Raw genomic sequence first — 19,797 nt, forward strand, 5'->3', positions numbered from 1 at the left:
GGTAGTGGATCTCTCTGCATTTGTGATGGGGCGGCTGCCGAATGTCCCCAGGGAAGGATAGTTTATTCGTATACGTCCAGCCGAAGATGGATTGGGTTGGATTGGATCTGCTACGGTACGGTACAAGCTATTGATGTAACATATGATACGCAAGTCGGTAGTAATTCTCTCTGGGAATGTTATATGCTTGCTTGCCGTGGGGTTTAGGGTTTGGTCAGGTGCAAGAAATCATACAACAATTTGCCATGCCATGTAAGTAGGGAGCCGAGTAGGAAATCATAGCAATCAGTGGTGGGGTTGGTAAATTGAATGTGAAAGGAGATGGGGCGATGTAAAGTTGGGTTGGATCGGTGGTCGACCTTCTCACTTCCCAAATTTATTTGTCAATTTCAACGCTAATGGAATGGGCTTTAATCCTAATTCTGTTCCTATTGATTGAAGAAGAAGAAGAAGAAGAAGAAGGGTTCATTCTGATAACCTTTTTGGTTTTGTAGAACAGAACAAGAGCAAGACAAAGACTGGCGCAATCAATAAATAGTTGTACAAAAGAATTATAATAGCCCTTTAATGTAAAAGTATGTATAATGCAGAATCTTTTCTAGATTGAAAATGACCAAAAACTTTAACAAGGCATCCACAAAGGAAACTTCAATCTAGGATACTGTCTAGAATAGTATCTATTTTCCGAAATATAAATATTTGGAATTACAAACTTCAATTAGTATTGACTTCAAATCTCACTATCTTAAAGCAAACCAAAATTTTGCATTAAACATTACAGAGACAACAGTGACAGAGACTCACTCTGTCAAGATTGAATTTGTACACAAAAATAAAACATTCACAGGAACAGCCAGTGAATTTTCACGGCTCGCCGCCATGCACATAATTTTTTATAGAACATTCAATGCCATTTCTAAGGGACAACCACTGCGGGGTGGGTCAGCAACAAGGCTGTGTACTGTCACTGGAATCCACCACTTTCATTTCAAGACTCGGGTGTGTGATCACTGGGACCCTTTTGATGCCTGCTAGTTGCTCTGCTGAAGATGGATTCAGGATTTTCCTTGAGTTCCTGTTGATTCAAAGACAGGTAGAAGGTTGCAGTAGTAGTGGGTGAAGTAGCTAGGGCTGATGAGATGCCCATTAGGAATCCGCAAAGCTCCCATTAGTTTCATACTTCACAGCAGTTGTGGCCATGTAACACAAATGATAGAAATTGAACACAAGTGCAGGCAGCAGGCAGGCTGGCTTCTTACACTAGGGCTTGCTGACTCATTCCTCATCCCTTCCCCTCCCAAGTTGCCGGCTGATCAATGAACCCAAATTCTAGTGTCAAAGTTACCAGCTAGCTGCTGCATGTTAGGCAGCAAGAGATGATCGTATTTAGCGGATCTCGCCGATTTGAGGCCCGCTGCCGCCTAGCCATTATGTGCCCACAAAATTAAAACCTTCTAAATTTGTAACATCATAAAAAAGGTCGAGTTTTTTTTTTGGGGGGGGGGGACTTGAGAAAGTTTTCAATCCCAAAATAATGAAGTTTTATCAAAAATCGGATATTTATGGGGTTGAAGCTTTGTTTGGGAGAGAACTAATAACAATGGCATTGGATGAAAAAAGAGTGGAAGATATTTTTCTTATGTAACATTTGTTAAAATAAGATAAGTTTGTATCAAAATAAATTTGGAATATTTTTCAGATTAAGATATAGAATAGTCAAGATAAAATTACGAAGTATTTCAAAATTTTTATTAAATTATTTGTTAAATTTTTTAAAATGTATTGTAAGATACAAACGTAATTTTTTCTTATTTGTAAGGACCAATATATGCTTATCTTGAAGGAAGATATAAGCATATCTAAAATAAGTCATATAAGAAGTTACATAATTTCTTTTTTAAGAGTTGCGAAATAAAATTAATAAACACATTAAAAATAATGATATATACTTAATATCATCAAACTACAAAAATAAAGTTGTACATCTATCTGCAATATTAGAGAAGTAGTAGTAAGTAAAAAGTATTTGTATCCAACGTCTCCTTTTCATTGCATATATAGCAATGTGAAGGTGTCTGAAACTTGGGTATATATGGCCAAGCCATTTGACAATGGCTAGTTTGATCAGCTCATCATCAAGTCCTCCCTCCAATCCCCCCAGAATTGGAAATGGGAGTTGGAGGGGCAAAACGACGCACTAGTGCTTGGTGTTTTGGCTTGGCTCCATCATTCGTCCACTCTCTCTCTCTCTACATGTATATGCAATAAATGGCGGGCGGATTAATGATGGATGGATCGATTATAACTAATACTTCAATTCCCAGCAGCATATTTATATATGCTCGCACCTACTATATATATATATATATATTCACTCATTCCAAGGCTAAGCAGCTAGCTAGCTAGCTCATCATTTAATTATATTATATCATGTGTGTTGTGCACAACCAACCTGCACAACAAGAAAGAATTCATGCTACCTGGTACGTAGTAGGCATATATATATATATATATATGCCGACCCTAGCCGGCCGGTTTCCATTGATTAATATTTTTCCAACAGCTCTACTAATTGCTATAAATAGGCAGACCATCCTCATCTACGTTCTCGTATCATCACTCGATCCAATTCCATCCGGTATAGTAGAAGCTAGAGAAGCAAATCCATCCATATATATTAATTATATATGGCCTCCTCTAGCAGTAGCAGCAACAAGCTGCAGGTCATGATCCTTGCAGCAGCAGTGGTTCTGCTAATCATTTGCCCAAGCGTGACGGTGGCCACGCAATACTGGGTGGGAGACTCCGCCGGCTGGACTATAGACTTCAATTACACAGCCTGGGCCCAGGATAAAGCTTTCTACGTCGGGGACTCACTAGGTACGTACGCACGCACGCTTGCATGCTTTATATATGGTGCGTGTGTGTCTGTGTGCGCGTGTATGTAATGTATGTGTTGGGTGGGTGGCTGCAGTGTTCAAGTATACGCAGGGAGATCACAACGTGTTCAAAGTGAACGCCACGGCCTTCAAAGACTGCATCAAGCCTCCTCTAAATGAATCCCTCGCCACCGGGCACGATGAAATCAAGCTCTTGACTGCAGGCAGAAAATGGTACATCTGCGGCGTTGCCACCCACTGCGCCGACCACAACCAGAAGCTCGTCATCACCGTCGTCGAGACACCCGCTTCCGCACCCGCCCCTCAGTCCGACTCTGCTCACCGCACGCTTACTTCTGCCTCCTCTCAACTACTCGTCGTCTTCCTTCTTGCCACCATCCCGGCGCTGCTACTGCTCGCTTAATTATATATCATCATCATCATCATCATCGTCATCATAAGACGATATTATATTTTCCTAATAAGTAATTGTTAGCCACACTCGGCCGCCGCCAGCTTCTTGAGAGAGAAAGAGAGAGAGTCAAAATTGCTGGGAACTGCAACTCCACCATTTTCTTTCGTTTTTTTTTCTCTTCATGTACGCTTTGCACTTTTGGGATGAACCCATATTTTAACTTTGAAAACGAATAAAAAACACCATACATGTGGTGTTGTTTGCCATTGTAGCGTTTATTCATTCGAAAGGTTGCGTTTGAAACTATAAATTTTTAGGCTCCTACCAGCTTAGCTATATTTATTTACTTGTTTAGTAACAATGCCATTATTACTTAATTGATACCTTAAATCTTTATAATTGATCCATTGAGGCAGAGTAGTTTTAGTTAGTTAGTTTGTTGGTTGGAAGAGGAAGTCAGTTGTTGGTTATTATATATATATATATATATGTAAGTACTCTATTACCTTGTTCTTCAGTTGATGTATTAGTTCTAAATCTAGTTTTACAATAAGAGAGACTGCTTTCTTTAGCAATTTTACCATTATACTCAAAACTTAATTAAATTTAGGATGATTAGTGTTAATTAATTATAATTCTTTGAACTATCAACCAATCGATGGTCTTTAAGCTAAAATTTATCTTTTAATATGTTATGTTACGTTTATGGACAGATTACAGATTTCTTAAAAAGGAAAATGGCATTAAATCAACTCATTTCTTCAAGATGATGGAATAATTCTTCAAAAATTCAAGAAATTTCAAATTGAACGTATTATATTTTAAGAGGGTAAATCCTACTGGTACTTTACAGGCAAGTTTTCTCATGTCTCACCCCCCTGTTCGGGCAAACTGCTATTTGATGCAGTAACAAAAAAAGTCTGCAGGCAAAACCTACCTCCCCATCTTAGCCATAACTGTTCATGTTAAAAGTAAGTAATAATGTTTCACATAAAGCACCAGTCAAACCCTACAGCTACCTTAGCCACAGAATTCACCAGATATTGTAAAGCAGATAATATAGTCTCCTCTGCATTCACACACACATGGTTTCCTCACCACCTCAAACTGTGATGATATAGACCGATAAGGCTGGTGGGCGAGATGATCAAGGAGACCAAAATTTCACTTACATAGCTGGTATGTGAGCTAGTCAGTCCATAACTACTAAAATGAACTTTACAAGCATCAAAAAGCTATATAGCTCCATGGGGGGAGCGCATCATCAATTACCACGCCAAGGGAAAGTCATCAGACAACATCAGCACCTTCCATCTGCGCAACATGTGGACTCTTAAGCACAGGACTAGAAATGATAAATACATCAAAAATTTTACCATCACCAACTGAAGAAAAAGGAGCCTGAAAATCTACTTTTCTACAGAGCCAGCCAATTGGCTTGAAACCTTTCAGCATGTTCCTTGTCAGAACGAAGGTGATAGGTCAGCAGAGAGCAGACATCTAACAATGTAACCATCAAATGTTCAAGAGCCCATGGTTAAAACTAAGCAACTAACATGACATCGGACAGACAACTAAGCTCGCAGAATTTCCACAAACATAGTGCAGAGGTGTCAGGAGAGACGCAGAGAGAGTTGGGGTGAGGGGTGGGGGTGATGTTGAGGAAACCTCCTCCAGCTAGAGCAAACCAGTCAACAAAACATAATGCAAACCAACCATATCAACACATGGTCTATGAACTGTTTGATTGCCAGGCAACAAACAAGCAGAGTGCATAGTAGCATAGCTAGTCTTCCAAAACTGGGAACTGGGAATGGGGGGATCACATCGATCCCAATCCTCTACACAACATAATTAACAACTTAAGGGTGAACTGTCAAGACTAGCACACAGAATTAACACTGACGTGCACAGGCAGACAGCATGTATTGAAAATGGTAATTTATACCAGTTACTTCCAGATATGGAGTAAAGCCAAGTAGAAAGCAGAAAACTCAATGCACTTTTGGCAGAAATAATGCAGCAGCAATAATGGATAAATATATTATAAAAAAAAAGAAGCAATTGATAGGCATTGAACCCTTGACATAGATTTCAAACTATAATATAACGCTGAAATGGCACACAGCAGAGAGATAAAAAACGTCCATTCCAACAACACCAACAATCACAAGCCTTAATTTCATTATGTGGGGTCAGAATAGTATTATCCCAATACAGTCTAGATGGAAGGTCACACAACTTGTACATAAAGGTGCCAACTAAAATTTTTGAGACTACTCAATATTCTTGTCATCCTTGTGATACTAAACCAGTAAACTGTTGCCAACAAAAATTGCCAGTGGAGTACTTTCAAGCTCCATGCCCCCCCTCCCTCCAACCCCAAAAAGGAAAAAAAAAACAAAAAAGAAAAACAGAGAGAAAAAAAGTAGAAGAAAACCTTCTCCTCTTCTTTGAAGAATTGAATAGGCCTTAATCTCCATAATAACCTTCCAGTTAACACCCCCATGCTTATCACCAGAAAGAAGTGGCATAAGTTGAGGGATGGCCATTTATCCCCCAAAACTAGAGAATCGCCCACTCTTCAACTATATAATTGGGTTTAGGACCAGATTATCAGACTAATTCTAAGTGAAATCTAGTTTGGTAGACGGCAGATATTGAGTCACTGGATCCCAAACACACCTCTATTGTACAAGTTTTATCCAAGGGCAAATCATCTCAACTTGCTCAACTTGATTCCCCTAGAACAGCACAAGGATAGACTGAACACTCATGTATATGGACTACAAAACATATTTTATGTCCAAAATTCTCAATCATATCAAGCACCAAATGATAAATTTAAAAAACAAACATACAAAAAACTTTCAATAATGTTTGCTTATTGTGTAAAAGTTCATTGTGTCCTACCACTTCTATACCCAAAAATATCATAAATAACCAATAAACACAATATATATATATATATATATAGAGAGAGAGAGAGAGAGAGATGAAATAACTTACATCTAGGATAAAGACCAACACTTCCATCATAAAGAGCCCTTCCTCTTATCTGTGAAGCAAAATTAAGGCACAGGATCAATAAGAAAGTTGCATGTAAGATATATAGCAATCACGTACAAAATTTATGACTAGAAACTGCAGTTAGATGCATCTATGGGAACTTGAAATTCCTGTGATTTTATTTCTTCCTGAAAGAGACCTTAATCTAACCCTAATGTTAGAATTATTAGTATATATTATATGTGTGTTTTATTTTTGTAATTAGATTAAGCTCATAAGTTTAAGGCCCATTATACTTATTATAAATAACAAGTTAAGAGAGACTAGTCTCTTAGGTTTTTCCTCATAATTATTTTCTCACATGGTATCAGAGCCACCAGTGAGGAAAAAAAACCCTAATTCCGCTGTGTATTTTTTTCCCAGCATTTAGAAACCCTAGCCGTCAAACCCTACCATCACTGCCCAATACCAAAACTCCACTGTCCGGCCATCATTGGATAACACTGCCACCACCATCAAGTTTGCCACCCCTAGATCGACCGACTGCCGAAGACTCGCCGCCGCCGAACCACCCACGCGCCTCCGCAGATTGCTGCCTCCATCTCCACGCACCAACGCGTCCACCAGCCACTTTTTTCCGGCTTCTCTAGATCTGATCGCTGGCAACTCCTCAAGCCACTTCCAGTGTCGAAACCCTCGCCATGTCTGATTTTAGTGACGTCGTTTCTACCGGTGCTATTCCCGCTTCGGTACCTGTTGCCCTTGCCACCTCTCAATCCTTTACTGTCTCCAATCTTGGGACAACCAATATTACCACTGTCAAGTTGATAGGGTTGGCCAATTATCTCTCATGGACAGCCTCTGTTAAAATGTGGTTCAAAGGGTAAGACCAAGCAGATCATCTTACCACAAAGGCTAAAAGTGTGCTAGTAGCGAATCGGGCTAGATGGGAACAAGTTGATGCCCAATTATGTAGCCTCTTATGGTAGTCTATTGATCCTTCCATCATGCAGCTCTTTCGCCCCTTTGAAACTTGTGTTGATGTGTGGAAGGAAGCTGAAGAGTGTTATACAAACGACATCCAACGTTTGTACACTGTGGTTTTTAATATCAAGAATCTTAAGCAGGAGTCGTCCATGGAAAATTATCTGGAGCAGGTTCGAGCTCTCATGCAAGAATTTGATGCTCTTTTTCCTCTCACTACGACCCGCACCAAACACATTGCTCAACGAGAGAAGTTTTTTATGATTATTGCTCTCTCCGGTTTGAAATCAGAGTTTGACACCATCAAGCATCAAATCTTGACCAGCTCCGCTAGCCCTACCATGAAGGACTCTTTCAAAAGGTTGTTGAATATGACAGGTGCACATGGTATGTCCTATTCTTCTCATGTTGTTCCTCCAGCCGAATCTTCAGCCCTTGTGTCCCAGGCTTCAACTGTAGGAGGAAATAGAGGACGGAATAATAATCGCTCACGTCCATAGTGTACCTTTTGTAAGAAACTGGGTCATCTTGAGGACAAATGTTGGAAGAAACATGGTCCGCCAGCTGCTCCACCTGTATCATCTACCAGTGTAGTTCATGTATTTCAGAGCGATTCTAATCCTGCTCAATCTCCACCAGGTTTGCAATTGGTACCTATGTCTATAGCTGAGTATGATGCCTTCTTGAAGTTTCAGGCTACCCAGCCGTCTCATCCTGGTAATCCCGTTGCTTGTATTGCTCAAGGCTCATCTATTAGTCCTTGGATTATAGATTCTGGCGCCACTGACCATATGTGTGGTAATGAACTTCTTTTCTCCTCACTTACCTATTCTGATACCTTACCTACTGTTACCCTGGCTGATGGCACCAAAACTACAGTTAAAGGAATCGGTCAAATCACACCCATCTCGTCTTTCTCATTAAATTATGTTTTATATGTTCCTGATAGTCCTTTTAATTTGATTTCAATGAGCCAAGTTACCAAAACCCTTAACTGTTCTGTTATCTTTACTCCTACCTCTGTTTGTGTTCAGGACTAGGGTACGGGACGGACGATTGGCATCGAGCGTGAGTCACAAGGTCACTATCATCTTGCTGTGCCTAGTTCACCGGTAGCTTGCACCAGTGCCGCTTCCCTAGATCTTCTCCACTATCGTCTCGATCATCCCAGCCTCTCCAAACTGAAGAAATTAGTTCTTAGTTTGTCGTCATTGTCCATGTTTAATTGTGAGTCGTGTCAGCATGGTAAACACGCTCGTTATTCTTTTTCTCGTCGAGTCAATAATAGGGCTGAGGCTCCCTTTTCCCTTGTGCACTTTGATGTATGAGGGCCCAGTCGCATCAATTCTACTCTTGATTTTTCATATTTTGTTACTTTCATTGATGACTTTTCCCATTGCACTTGGTTATTTCTTATGAAGAGTTAGTCCGAGTTATTTTCTATTTTTCAGACATTTACTATTGAAATAAAAACACAATTTGGAGTTTCTATCCGTGCCTTCCGTAGTGATAATGCCCCTGAGTATTTTTCTTCTCCATTTACTACCTTTATGACTACTAATGGCATTCTGCATCAATCTTCCTGTCCCTACACACCTCAACAAAATGGGGTTGCTGAGTGTAAGAATCGCCATCTTATTGAGACTACACGGACGCTCCTTTTACATGCCAATCTTCCCACCAAATTTTAGGGCGATGCTGTTCTAACTGCATGTTATCTAATCAATCACATGCCATCTTCAGCGTTAAAGAAGCAAATTCCTCATTCCCTTTTGTTCCCTACACAGCCACTTTATTCTGTTCCTCTTCGTGTTTTTGGATGTATTTGTTTTATGCATTCTTTTTCACCTAGACAAGATAAGCTTGCTGCCAAATCTCTCAAGTGTATCTTCCTCGGCTATTCCCGGTTGCAAAAAGGCTATAAGTGTTACTCTCCTGAGCTGCATCGCTATTTTTTGTCTGTTGATGTCACATTCTTTGAACATCAGTCTTTTTTTTCGGTTGCTTAGCCTGATTCACAAAGTCTTCACCACGTTTTGCCTGTTCCTTTTTCTTTTCTTCCGTTGTCCTCCTCGGGTCCATCTGTCTCCTCTATGGCGTCTACCCTACTGTTTTCTGGTCCACCTACCATGGCTCCTCCACTTCTTACATATCACCGTCGTCCTCATCTCGCTACCGGCGCCAGCATTCCTCCAGCCTAGGATTCTCTTGACCCGCTCTCTCCGTCTGTGGTCCCTCTTGCCCCAGATCCTGAGCTCAACAATCTCCCTGTTGCTCTTCGCAAAGGTACATGGTCTACTCGTAATCCCCATCATATTTATAACTTTTTATGCTATGACCGTCTATCTCCTTCTTATAGTGCATTTGTTTCGAGCCTTTCCTCCGTTTCCATTCCTAAAACCACAGGTGAAGCTCTATCCCATCCTGGTTGGTGTCAAGCTATGTTAGATGAGATTGACGCCTTACATTCAAATGATACTTGGGATTTGGTGTCTTTACCACCAGGAAAGACTTCCGTTAATTGCCGTTGGGTATTCACTCCCAAAGTGGGTCATGATGGCCAGGTGGAACGTCTTAAGGCCCGTTTGGTTGCCAAAGGCTTTACACAGATCTATGGGCTGGATTACAGTGATACCTTCTTTCTTGTTACAAACATGGCCTTTGTTTGCCTCTTTCTCTCTCTGGCAGCTACGCATCATTGGCCACTCTATCAGCTTGATATTAAAAATGCATTTCTTCATGGTGATTTGCAAGAAGAGATATATATGGAGCAACCACCTAGTTTTGTTGCTCAGGGGGAGTCCAATGTAGTCTGCAAACTCAAAAAGTCTCTCTACGGTCTGAAACAATCTCCACGGGCGTGGTTTGGTAGGTTTAGCACTGTCGTTCAAGCCTTTGGTCTTACTCAAAGTGAGGCTGATCATTCAGTTTTCTATCACCATTCTGCTTCCTTATGTATCTACCTTGTTGTTTATGTAGATGACATTGTTATCACGGGGAATGATCAAGTTAGAATACAGAAGCTGAAGGAACATCTACATCAATACTTTTAGACCAAAGACCTAGGCCGACTTTGGTATTTCTTGGGTATTGAAGTTGCTCAATCAGGAGATGGTATCTCAATTTCTTAGAGGAAGTATGCACTTGACATCTTAGAAGAAACTAGTATGGTGAATTGCAAACCAGTTGACACCCCAATGGATTCGAATATCCGACTTTTGCCGAGACAGGGGGAGCTTTATCCAGACCCTAGAAGGTAGAGACTAGTAGGCAAGTTTAACTATCTCACAGTCACTCGTCCTGACATTTTTTTTGCTGTGAGTGTAGTTAGCCAGTTCCTTAGTTCTCCATGTGATTCTCACTGGGATGCTGTTATCTGGATTTTGAAAAATATCAAAAGAGCGCCAAGTAAAGGGCTACTTTATGAGGATAAGGGACACACAGATATTTGTTGTTATGCAGATGCAGATTGGGCAGGATCTCCTTCTGATCGTCGATCAACTTCTGGGTATTGTGTTCTTGTGGGAGGAAAATCTGGTTTCTTGAAAAAGTAAGAAACAAAATGTAGTAGCCAAATCTAGTGCAGAGACAGAGTATCGGGCTATGACTAATGCAACTTGTGAGCTCATCTGACTTAAACAACTTCTGCAAGAACTCAAGTTTTGTGAAGTGTCTGCTATGAAGCTTATTTGTGATAATTAAGTTGCCTTACACATTGCTTCTAATCCAGTGTTCCATGAGCGGATTAAGCATATTGAAATCGACTGTCACTTTGTTAGAGAAAAGCTGGTTGAAGGTGTTATTGTTACAGAGTTGTTAACTCCAATGACCAACTTGCAGATATCTTCACCAAATCTTTAAAGGGTGTTCAAGTGAAATATATTTGTAACAAGCTTGGTGCATATGATATACTTGAGGGGGAGTATTAGAATTATTAGTATATATTATAGTTATTATATGTGTGTTTTATTTTTGTAATTAGATAAATCTCATAGGTTTAAGGCCCATTATACTTATTATAAATAACAAGCTAAAAGAGACTAGTCTCTTAGGTTTTCCTCATATTCCTCATAATTACTTTCTCACACCTAACTTAAACCTACTAACACTGCCCCCACCCCAAGAAAAAGAAAAATAAGACTCCAAGCCAACACCTAAGAATATCCTAAACTAACTTGACTACTACACAGTCCCAAATGGAAAAATCCCCCCACTCTCACTTAACCTTGCCTAACCACCATTTTACATTCCCATCAAAACTTTCCCTAGTAAGTGGGGAATACTAACTTATCCCTTCACCCCATGCATTTCCATCTTCCTTCTGAACGCACCTACAGAACTTCCCTCCCTCCATCTGAACTTAGACTGCAAACCAACAGGTAAAGACCAATCCAATTACCACATCACACACTTTTGCTTGATGTCATTATTCCAATCAGACCATACTAGCCAAGTCTTTTGCCTGAGAAATCAATTCCAACCCTTCCCCCAAGAAAAGTGGAAAAAACAATATTAGCAGTATGGCAAGCTGGTACACCAAGCCTAAACTATCACTATCAGAAGGCCCAATTCATGGGCCTCTTGATAACAATTTTACCTTAAGTGACACCTTCCCATCCACTTCTTGCACTCAACAAGTAGCTGTACACAACCTAATCTTGAATTTGCAAAACCAGTCCTAAGAAAGACACATCACCTACACCTGCAATCCAAATCACCATGCACTCTGAGCAATAGGCCATCACGAGCCACCATCTTCCCATTTGTCAAACTGATTTTCAACTCACAAAATTAGGATCCTGCTTAAGGGTGGAGCCACGTGAGGCCCAGCGAGGGCAGTTGCCCCTTTGGGCCAGATTTTTTTTTTCTAGTTTTATTTTTTACAATGGTTTACTACTAGAAATAAAAAAAAAGTTATATTATAGTTTACTACTAGAAATAAAAAAAAAGCAAGTATATAATGGCCCAATAGTAAACATCATAGTATTTTTTTACAATTTGCTCATAATTTTATTTTTTTACAATGATGATGCAAAGAAAGCAAAGTAATTGAAGAAAATTGTGAAGCAAAGAAAGTAAGTATGGAGAAAATTTATATTGAAGAAAATGAACAAGTTAACAAAGCAAGTATTGAGTAAATTGATGTTGCACAACTTTCTATGGATCTCGAGCTAAGAACTCCAATACTGGATTACAATGTTAATTTTCGAAATCAAATTAGAAGAGCCTACTTGCAAAGAGATTTGTGTCAACCTCGAAATCAAGACGATTCATTCTAATTTGGTTCAATAAATTTGGTAATTGGTTAGAATATAATATAAGCAAAGATGTCACATTTTGCTTATACTTTAAAACAAATAATGGGGAAAAAAAAGGTGGCGATTCTTTTGTGAAAAAAAAGTTCAATAATTTAAAAAAAAAAAAGATAAGACTTCAAGTTCATGTTAGAGATGTCAATAGTGCACATAGTTGTTAAATCGAGATTTGAATTGAGAATCGAAATTCTTATTTTATAAATCGTGAATCGAAAATCGAATTGAATCGTAAGATTCGATACACATCCTCAATTTTAACTATAAATAATATATATCTATAGAAAATAAATAATGTGCCCACCACGATATATTCTTTTAAATATAAATAGATAAATAAACTTCTAAATATATTTGCTAAGTTTAAAATTATACCAAAAGACAAAAGTATATTCATGTTGCCTTTAAATTCAAATTGCACCAAATCAAACCACTTTCAAAATAACAAGTTAGAAAAAAAAAAAAAAAAACCTACAACTATAAGGTTACTAATAAACTCTATTGTCCATGATCTTCACTAGTTATCAATCATCTTCATCATCTTCTTTGTTTTCAAAGATAGCCAAATCGAACGAATATTTGATTAAAGCGCACATACAAACGAAGTCGCACGAATTGGATGAATCAGACGAATCGTGCTATTCATGCGATTCATGGTCGATTCATAGTTGATTTTAAGGGATTTTCGATTCACCTTATAAATTCGACTCGATTTCTATATGAATCGAGTCGAATTGTACAATTTGAATTGTGAATCGTACGATTCTAAGAGATTTTAGATTCACCCTATAGATTTGACTCGATTTCTATATGAATCGAGTCGAATCGTACGATTCGAATCGTGAATCGTAAGATTCTAACAACAGTGATAGTGCACACAATCAAGCTCGAAACAATTGTGAGGTCTTAATGAATCAAGAGCAAAATATTGAGACAATTTTCTTCAGGCAGTTAGAACAAACACAGTGTGACTATCGAATTCGTCTAAATGCATCAATTGATTGTATTCGACTTCTTCTACAACAAGGACTATCATTTCATAGTCATAACGAGTCTAAAGATTCAAATAATCAAAATAACTTTCTTGAACAATTGCAATTTATAGTATGAAAAGTCGTAAGGAACAATATTAAAAAAAAATTACATTTTAATATTATCATTATCATTTTATTTTTAAAATTATATCTTTTGTATTTAAGTTCACCCCCATTGAATCAAAATCCTAGCTCCGCCCCTAGTCCTGCTGTAGAGCTGGCAATCTTACCAACCAAAGATACACTTGCTGATCATTCCATGGGGTATAGTTTTTATTGGATTTATCAAGAAAAAATATGTATCTATTGTTGGGAAATATTATCAGTAATAGACTGAATTCTAGAGGATCAGTTATGTTGTAGGGATTGTAAGGTGAAACCGGGAGACTCTTTGACTACTCAACATACACTTTTAGTACTTGACGTCCAAGTAAGAAATTGGAAGAGAAAAAATCACATAAAACAAAATTCAAGAATCAAGTGATGGGATTTAAAAGGGAAGAAACAACTAATCTTCAAAGAAAAATTAAGGGGTAGAAGGGAATAGAATGGAGAAGGACATACAAACCAAATGTGGAGAGAAATGACTAATGCCTTGAGAAGTACGACAAAGGTAGTCCTTGGAGAGACAAATGGTAGAGCCCCTAACCTTAAGGAGTCTTGGTGGTGGAATGAAGAGGTACAATTGAAAATAAAAAATAAGAAAACTTGTTATAAGGCTGTATATTAGTGCAACAATGAAGAAAATCTAAAAAATTATAAAGAAGCAAAAAATGCAGCAAAAAGAGCTGTTAGTGAAGCAAGGTCAAAAGCATATGAGAATCTATATAAACGACTTGATACAAAATATGGAGAAAGGGATATACATAAATTAGTTAAAGCAAGAGAAAGAAAACAAGAGATTTAAATCAAGTGAAATGCATAAAAGATGAAAATCAAAATGTATTAGTGAATGAGAGAGCGATTAAGGAGAGATGGAAGGAGTATTTCACAAAATTATTCAATGATGGTGGCGACACAAGAGTTAGGTTGGGACATCTTAGTAACTCCGAAGGGAACGTGAGCTATACATTTTATCGACGCATAAGTTCAAATGAAATAAGGCAAGTATTAAAAAAGATAAAAAATCATAAGGCGATGGGATAGGACCGGATAATATACCAATAGAAGCATGGAAATGCATGAGAGAATAAGGCATCTCTTGGCTAACGAAATTATTTAACGCGATCCTTAAATCAAAAAAGATGTCAAATGAGTGGAGGAAAAGTACTTTGGTTTCTATATACAAGAACAAAGGAGATGTTCAAAACTGTAAGTTAATGAGCCATACCATGAAATTCTGGGAAAGAGTAATAGAGCAGAGGCTCAGAAAAGAAACAGAGGTCCCTGAAAAATCAGTTTGGTTTCATGCCTGGTAGGTCAACAATGGAAGCTATATACCTATTGAGGCACCTAATGAAAAGGTATCGAGATCACCAGAAGGACTTACATATGGTGTTTATAGATCTAGAAAATGCCTATGATAGAGTTCCTAGAGAAGTATTATGGAGGGTTTTAGATAAGAAATGAGTCTGAATAGCCTATATACAAGCTTTTAAGGACATGTATCACGGTACAGAGACAATGATCAGAACATGTGGAGGGGATACTAAACTGTTTAAAATTACAATATGACTGCATCAAGATTCGGCACTAAGTCCATACTTATTTGCTTTAATAATAAATGAACTCACTAAAGATATTCAGACAGAGATGCCATGATGTATGCTATTTGCAGACGACATAGTGTTGGTGGATGAAACAAAAGAAGAGTGAACACTAAACTTGAGTTGTGGAGAAACAATTTAAAATTTAAGAGACTTAAATTAAGTAGAAAGAAAATAGAATATATGGAATGTAAATTTAGTAAGAATGCAAAAGTGGAGGATGTTATAATAAAATTGGAAGACCAAATCTTACAAAGAAAAGACCATTTTCGATATTTGGGATCAGTGATTCAAAAAGATGGAGAAATTCATGAGGATGTCACACATAGAATTAAGGCAGGTTGGCTAAAATGGAAAAATGCATCGGGGTGTTATGTGATGGTAAAATCCCATTAAAACTGAAAAGAAAATTCTATAGGACGACTATAAGACCAGCCTTGTTATATGGCTCAGAATGTTGGGCAGTCAAATACCAGCATAAGCAAAAGATGAGTGTAGCGGAGATGAGGATGTTAAGATGGATGTGCGGCCATACAAGAAAAGATAAAATTAGAAATGAAGTTATTCGTAATAAGGTAGGAGTAGTGCCAATCAAGGAGAAGATGAGAGAGACTAGACTAAGATGGTTTGGTCATGTGAGAAGGAGACCAAGAGACGCTCCTGTGAAGAGAGTTGATGAAATGGAACAATTAGTCAAAAAAAGAGGTAGAGGCAGACCCAAGAAGACTTTGGAAGAGACATTAAAGTTTGATATGAAGTGTATGGACCTAAATGAAGATATGACAAAAGACAGAAATACATGGAAGTCTAGAATTCATGTAGCCGACCTCACATAGTGGGATAAAGGCTGGATATGTTGTTGTAGACTGAATTCTAGTTTCATTTACCAGACAAACTACTGCCAACTTCCTTGTCAAAAATTGTCATGGCATTGGCACAAAATCCATATTCAAAGCTTGTCAAATTTGCTTGGTTAGCATAAGAAGAGAAATAAGCTCGTGTACAATGGATGGGGGGTATTATCAATGAAAACACTGGGTAGAAGTAGTTAAAATGTACAGACCCATACCTGAAAATTGTTGGGATAATCTTCATTCCCATAAACCAATCGTGATAACAAAATGAAAATCATCGTAAGTTAAAATAAGGTACCGTGTCAAAACTAAAGGTATTTACACATGACATAAGTAACCTTACCAGATGCATCATTAGAAGCTCCAGATCCTTAATGATGGTAGTAAGGCACAAATGTTGAACCAGCACCTTGGGCTAATCCAGTGCTACTAAACAACAAAGGGTGATAAGAAAGGTTAAAAAAAAGTAAAACAAATAAATAAATTAACAAATAGCACTGATGAAATCACTTTCATGCCTCACAAATGGATTAGCCATTCATAACATCACTAATTAGGAATACGTATCACATAATGCTATAGTAAACAAAACCTTGAGCTTGCAGCTATGGATGACCTCTCAAGGCCAATGCGGGAGTATCCTCTGGGATCAGTATAAAATGAATCATCTCCCTGCAAAATAAACAGAAGGGAATTTAAAAAGAATACAAATAAACAAAAGAATATACATTAAACAGTATAGGACTTACAATCACCGAAAATGGGCGCTTCCTGCTAGGTGAAGAGTACGAAAACCCAAGATCAACAGATCCTGCTCATCAAACAACAATAGAAAGGGAAAAATGTTTCAGGTGCTTCACATGTATTCCATTAAATGAAGACGCAAAAAATAACCACTGATCAGCTAATATTGAGATGGTATTGATATCAATTCGCCTATCCTACAGGAGAGTTAGGTGGCTTAGGCCAAACCAGGGCAACTTATTGTTTCAGGATAAAGAGACAATATACTTGTACTGAAACAAAAAATAAATAAAAATCCAAAAACCATAAGGACAACATGATGATTTACATGCTTTAAGAAGGGTAGCAGAAGCCCACCAAATTCATATGCAGTTGGATACAAAAGTACAACCAGTCTGCATTAACCATATTATACTTCATATGCTTCCAGGAAAGTAGCAGTCACAGACCAAATGAATGTGACCTCAAGCTTACAGGACACATGATTTCTTTTTCCCATTATCAATGACTAATAAACCACTGACCATGCCTGTTATTCCAAACTAAAGTTTCATATACCATTTGATTGTGAAGTGCCAATGTTTCCAACCATTTTGCACTACTTCAAATTTTTTTTTTTTTTTTTAAAAAGGGGGGAACAGTAACTCTACTTTCCACAATTGCTTCATTTTCTTTTCTACCTCTGTAATCCCCCTCCACTCCACAAATGATGAAATACAAAGAGAGACATCATAAGGGAGAGAAACCTGAACAAAAGAAGAGCTGAACACAATAATCAGAGAACCTCCTACATGAAAGACTCAACAAAAATTACTATCCCATTGGAGAAGAAGAGAAACAAGAATCATTCAAAAAAAATAAATAAATAAACCAGCTTAGGTTCCCTGACCTCAGAAGCCCTTCTGTTTCGCTCCTTGTACAAGCTCCACAATCAGGAAACGGGAAGCACTTACCAATGCCTTTGATGGCGGCTATCCACATACCCCAAACACCAAGCTGATAGAGGTCCAGACTCAAACAGATTTTGACAACCCCAACTACACCAAGAACAAATTCCTTGCCTCCCTAGCCACCATTTAATAGATGAGGAGGTGATCAATCTATTTGCATTAGACTTGCACATATAGCATCAGTCCAGAACAATGTGTTCTCCTCCCCAGGTTGAATGGATTGGAATGGATTGAAGGCCTGCAGACCACACAAAGAATATTTTCCCAAGAGATATATTTCTGAGAAGGGCTTCATTCTTCCAAATGGCTTTCCTAGGGAAGTCAGTCCCCTCCTAGCTTGCATAAGGTCCAATAGAAAGAGTGGATTGAGAATGCCCCTATTCCCAACATGACATACCCAAAGTAACCGCACCTTCCTTGATGAAATGGAGATTGGACATTTAAAAAAAAAAAAGGAAGCTCTCATTAGAGTATACCTCCCAAGCTTGATAAAGCCTAAGCCAAGATCCCCACACAGCACATTTGAGCTGAGAATAAATAAAAGTTCTTGGCAAGAGTGGCACCCCCACGAGATGCCAACTGGTACAGATTAAGAAAGAAAAGGTGGGTCTATAGCCATACTGTATCTGGCAAGAATCTGTCTCTGCACACTATTTCCAGCTTAAAAGAGAATCAACTCAAAAAGAATCCCAAACTCTCATGATGTCCTTGCATGATCTTACACTCAAATGAGGATCATACTTGCCCATGAAGCCTCCCTCCAAAGCCCCCTTCACATCACTTGCATGATCTTACACTCAAATGAGGATCATACTTGCCCATGAAGCCTCCCTCCAAAGCCCCCTTCACATCACTTGCATGATCTTACACTCAAATGAGGATCATACTTGCCCATGAAGCCTCCCTCCAAAGCCCCCTTCATCAACTGCAAACTTCCAAAGCCACCTCCCAGTAAAGGTTTATAAAAGATTATCCCCATTTCCCAATGCCCAAATCTTCCTTACACAAACGGAAAGACTCAACATGACAACCCAAAAACCTAGGAAAGGCCCTAAGATTAGTAACCTCCCAACAGAGGTAGTCTCACTATTAGACAAATTGATGCGCAATCAAAAAATGGTCTCAGAACATAACAAGCATCTCCATACTTTCAACTCTCTGAGGTAGACCCCTCATTAACAAGGAATTGTTTGCAAAAAGCAGATGAGAAAGCAAAAGACTGCTCTTACCCACACCGCTCAGATGAAGCCCAAAACCCAACTTCATCCAGAGGCATCCTCATAAAACCAAATTAACCTTCTAAAGGCATCACACATATTTCCTTTTGATAAATAAAAGGTATGCAGTAAATTGACTGTTTGCAATAAAAAAAAAATCTTCAAGAACTGTGTACAAGAAATTAATAGACATTTGCAGAAAATAAAACCTGTTTGTGGTGGCTTCCATGATGCTTGTTCCCTTAAGAGCTGCACAAGTTCAACTGTCGTAGACGACCTATCTACTAGAGTGTTACCATAGTTACTGCTGGTAGGGTTTCTCTTGTTTGTAGGTTGATGCAGCTTTATTACAGGCTTTAGAGCTGAAACAAATTAAAAATATTCATGGTGAAATACAACAGTATTTGTTTCATCAAATGCAAAGGATTTATCCCATTCAGAGGATAACAGAAATAATTAATTCATCTGTACTCCCAAGATAGGGCAGAGGTAGACAAATAAGTATAGATCCATAAAAAAAGTAGCCTTTTAACTTGATACACTTATGGAACACGTATACTAGTTTGATACATTAAAAACTGCAGTGAACCTTTCACACGGCATGTTTTACAACTCCTTTTTTTTTTTTAATGAAATTTGGATGTTGGGAGTTCTTTTACTCAATTATTCTTTAACATTTTAGATAGATTGACA

At 38.3% G+C, this 19,797-nt stretch overlaps 2 protein-coding genes across 2 annotated transcripts in view; one reads left to right on the forward strand and one right to left on the reverse strand.

The window, feature by feature from the left end:
• Window positions 1-25: 25 nt before the first annotated feature.
• On the forward strand, window positions 26-3,670 carry LOC127806730 (blue copper protein 1a-like). Its single transcript, XM_052344202.1, has 2 exons — window positions 26-2,880; window positions 2,975-3,670. The coding sequence occupies exons 1-2, from the start codon at window positions 2,688-2,690 to the stop codon at window positions 3,301-3,303; spliced, it is 522 nt and encodes a 173-aa protein (XP_052200162.1). The 5' UTR covers window positions 26-2,687; the 3' UTR covers window positions 3,304-3,670.
• A 490-nt stretch (window positions 3,671-4,160) lies between these two features.
• The window catches only part of LOC127806728 (uncharacterized), a 34,391-nt gene continuing 18,754 nt past the window's right edge, over window positions 4,161-19,797 (reverse strand). Inside the window, exons 6-12 of the mRNA XM_052344200.1 lie at window positions 19,314-19,466; window positions 16,943-17,004; window positions 16,786-16,865; window positions 16,537-16,622; window positions 16,409-16,428; window positions 6,304-6,352; window positions 4,161-4,608 (exon numbers count right to left, since the gene is read on the reverse strand). Coding sequence (XP_052200160.1) covers window positions 16,565-16,622; window positions 16,786-16,865; window positions 16,943-17,004; window positions 19,314-19,466 — 353 coding nt within the window. The 3' untranslated portion in view covers window positions 4,161-4,608; window positions 6,304-6,352; window positions 16,409-16,428; window positions 16,537-16,564. The remainder of the gene's footprint in view (window positions 4,609-6,303; window positions 6,353-16,408; window positions 16,429-16,536; window positions 16,623-16,785; window positions 16,866-16,942; window positions 17,005-19,313; window positions 19,467-19,797) is intronic.

This window comes from Diospyros lotus, chromosome 7, assembly GCF_014633365.1.
Source record: "Diospyros lotus cultivar Yz01 chromosome 7, ASM1463336v1, whole genome shotgun sequence".
NCBI lineage: Eukaryota > Viridiplantae > Streptophyta > Magnoliopsida > Ericales > Ebenaceae > Diospyros > Diospyros lotus.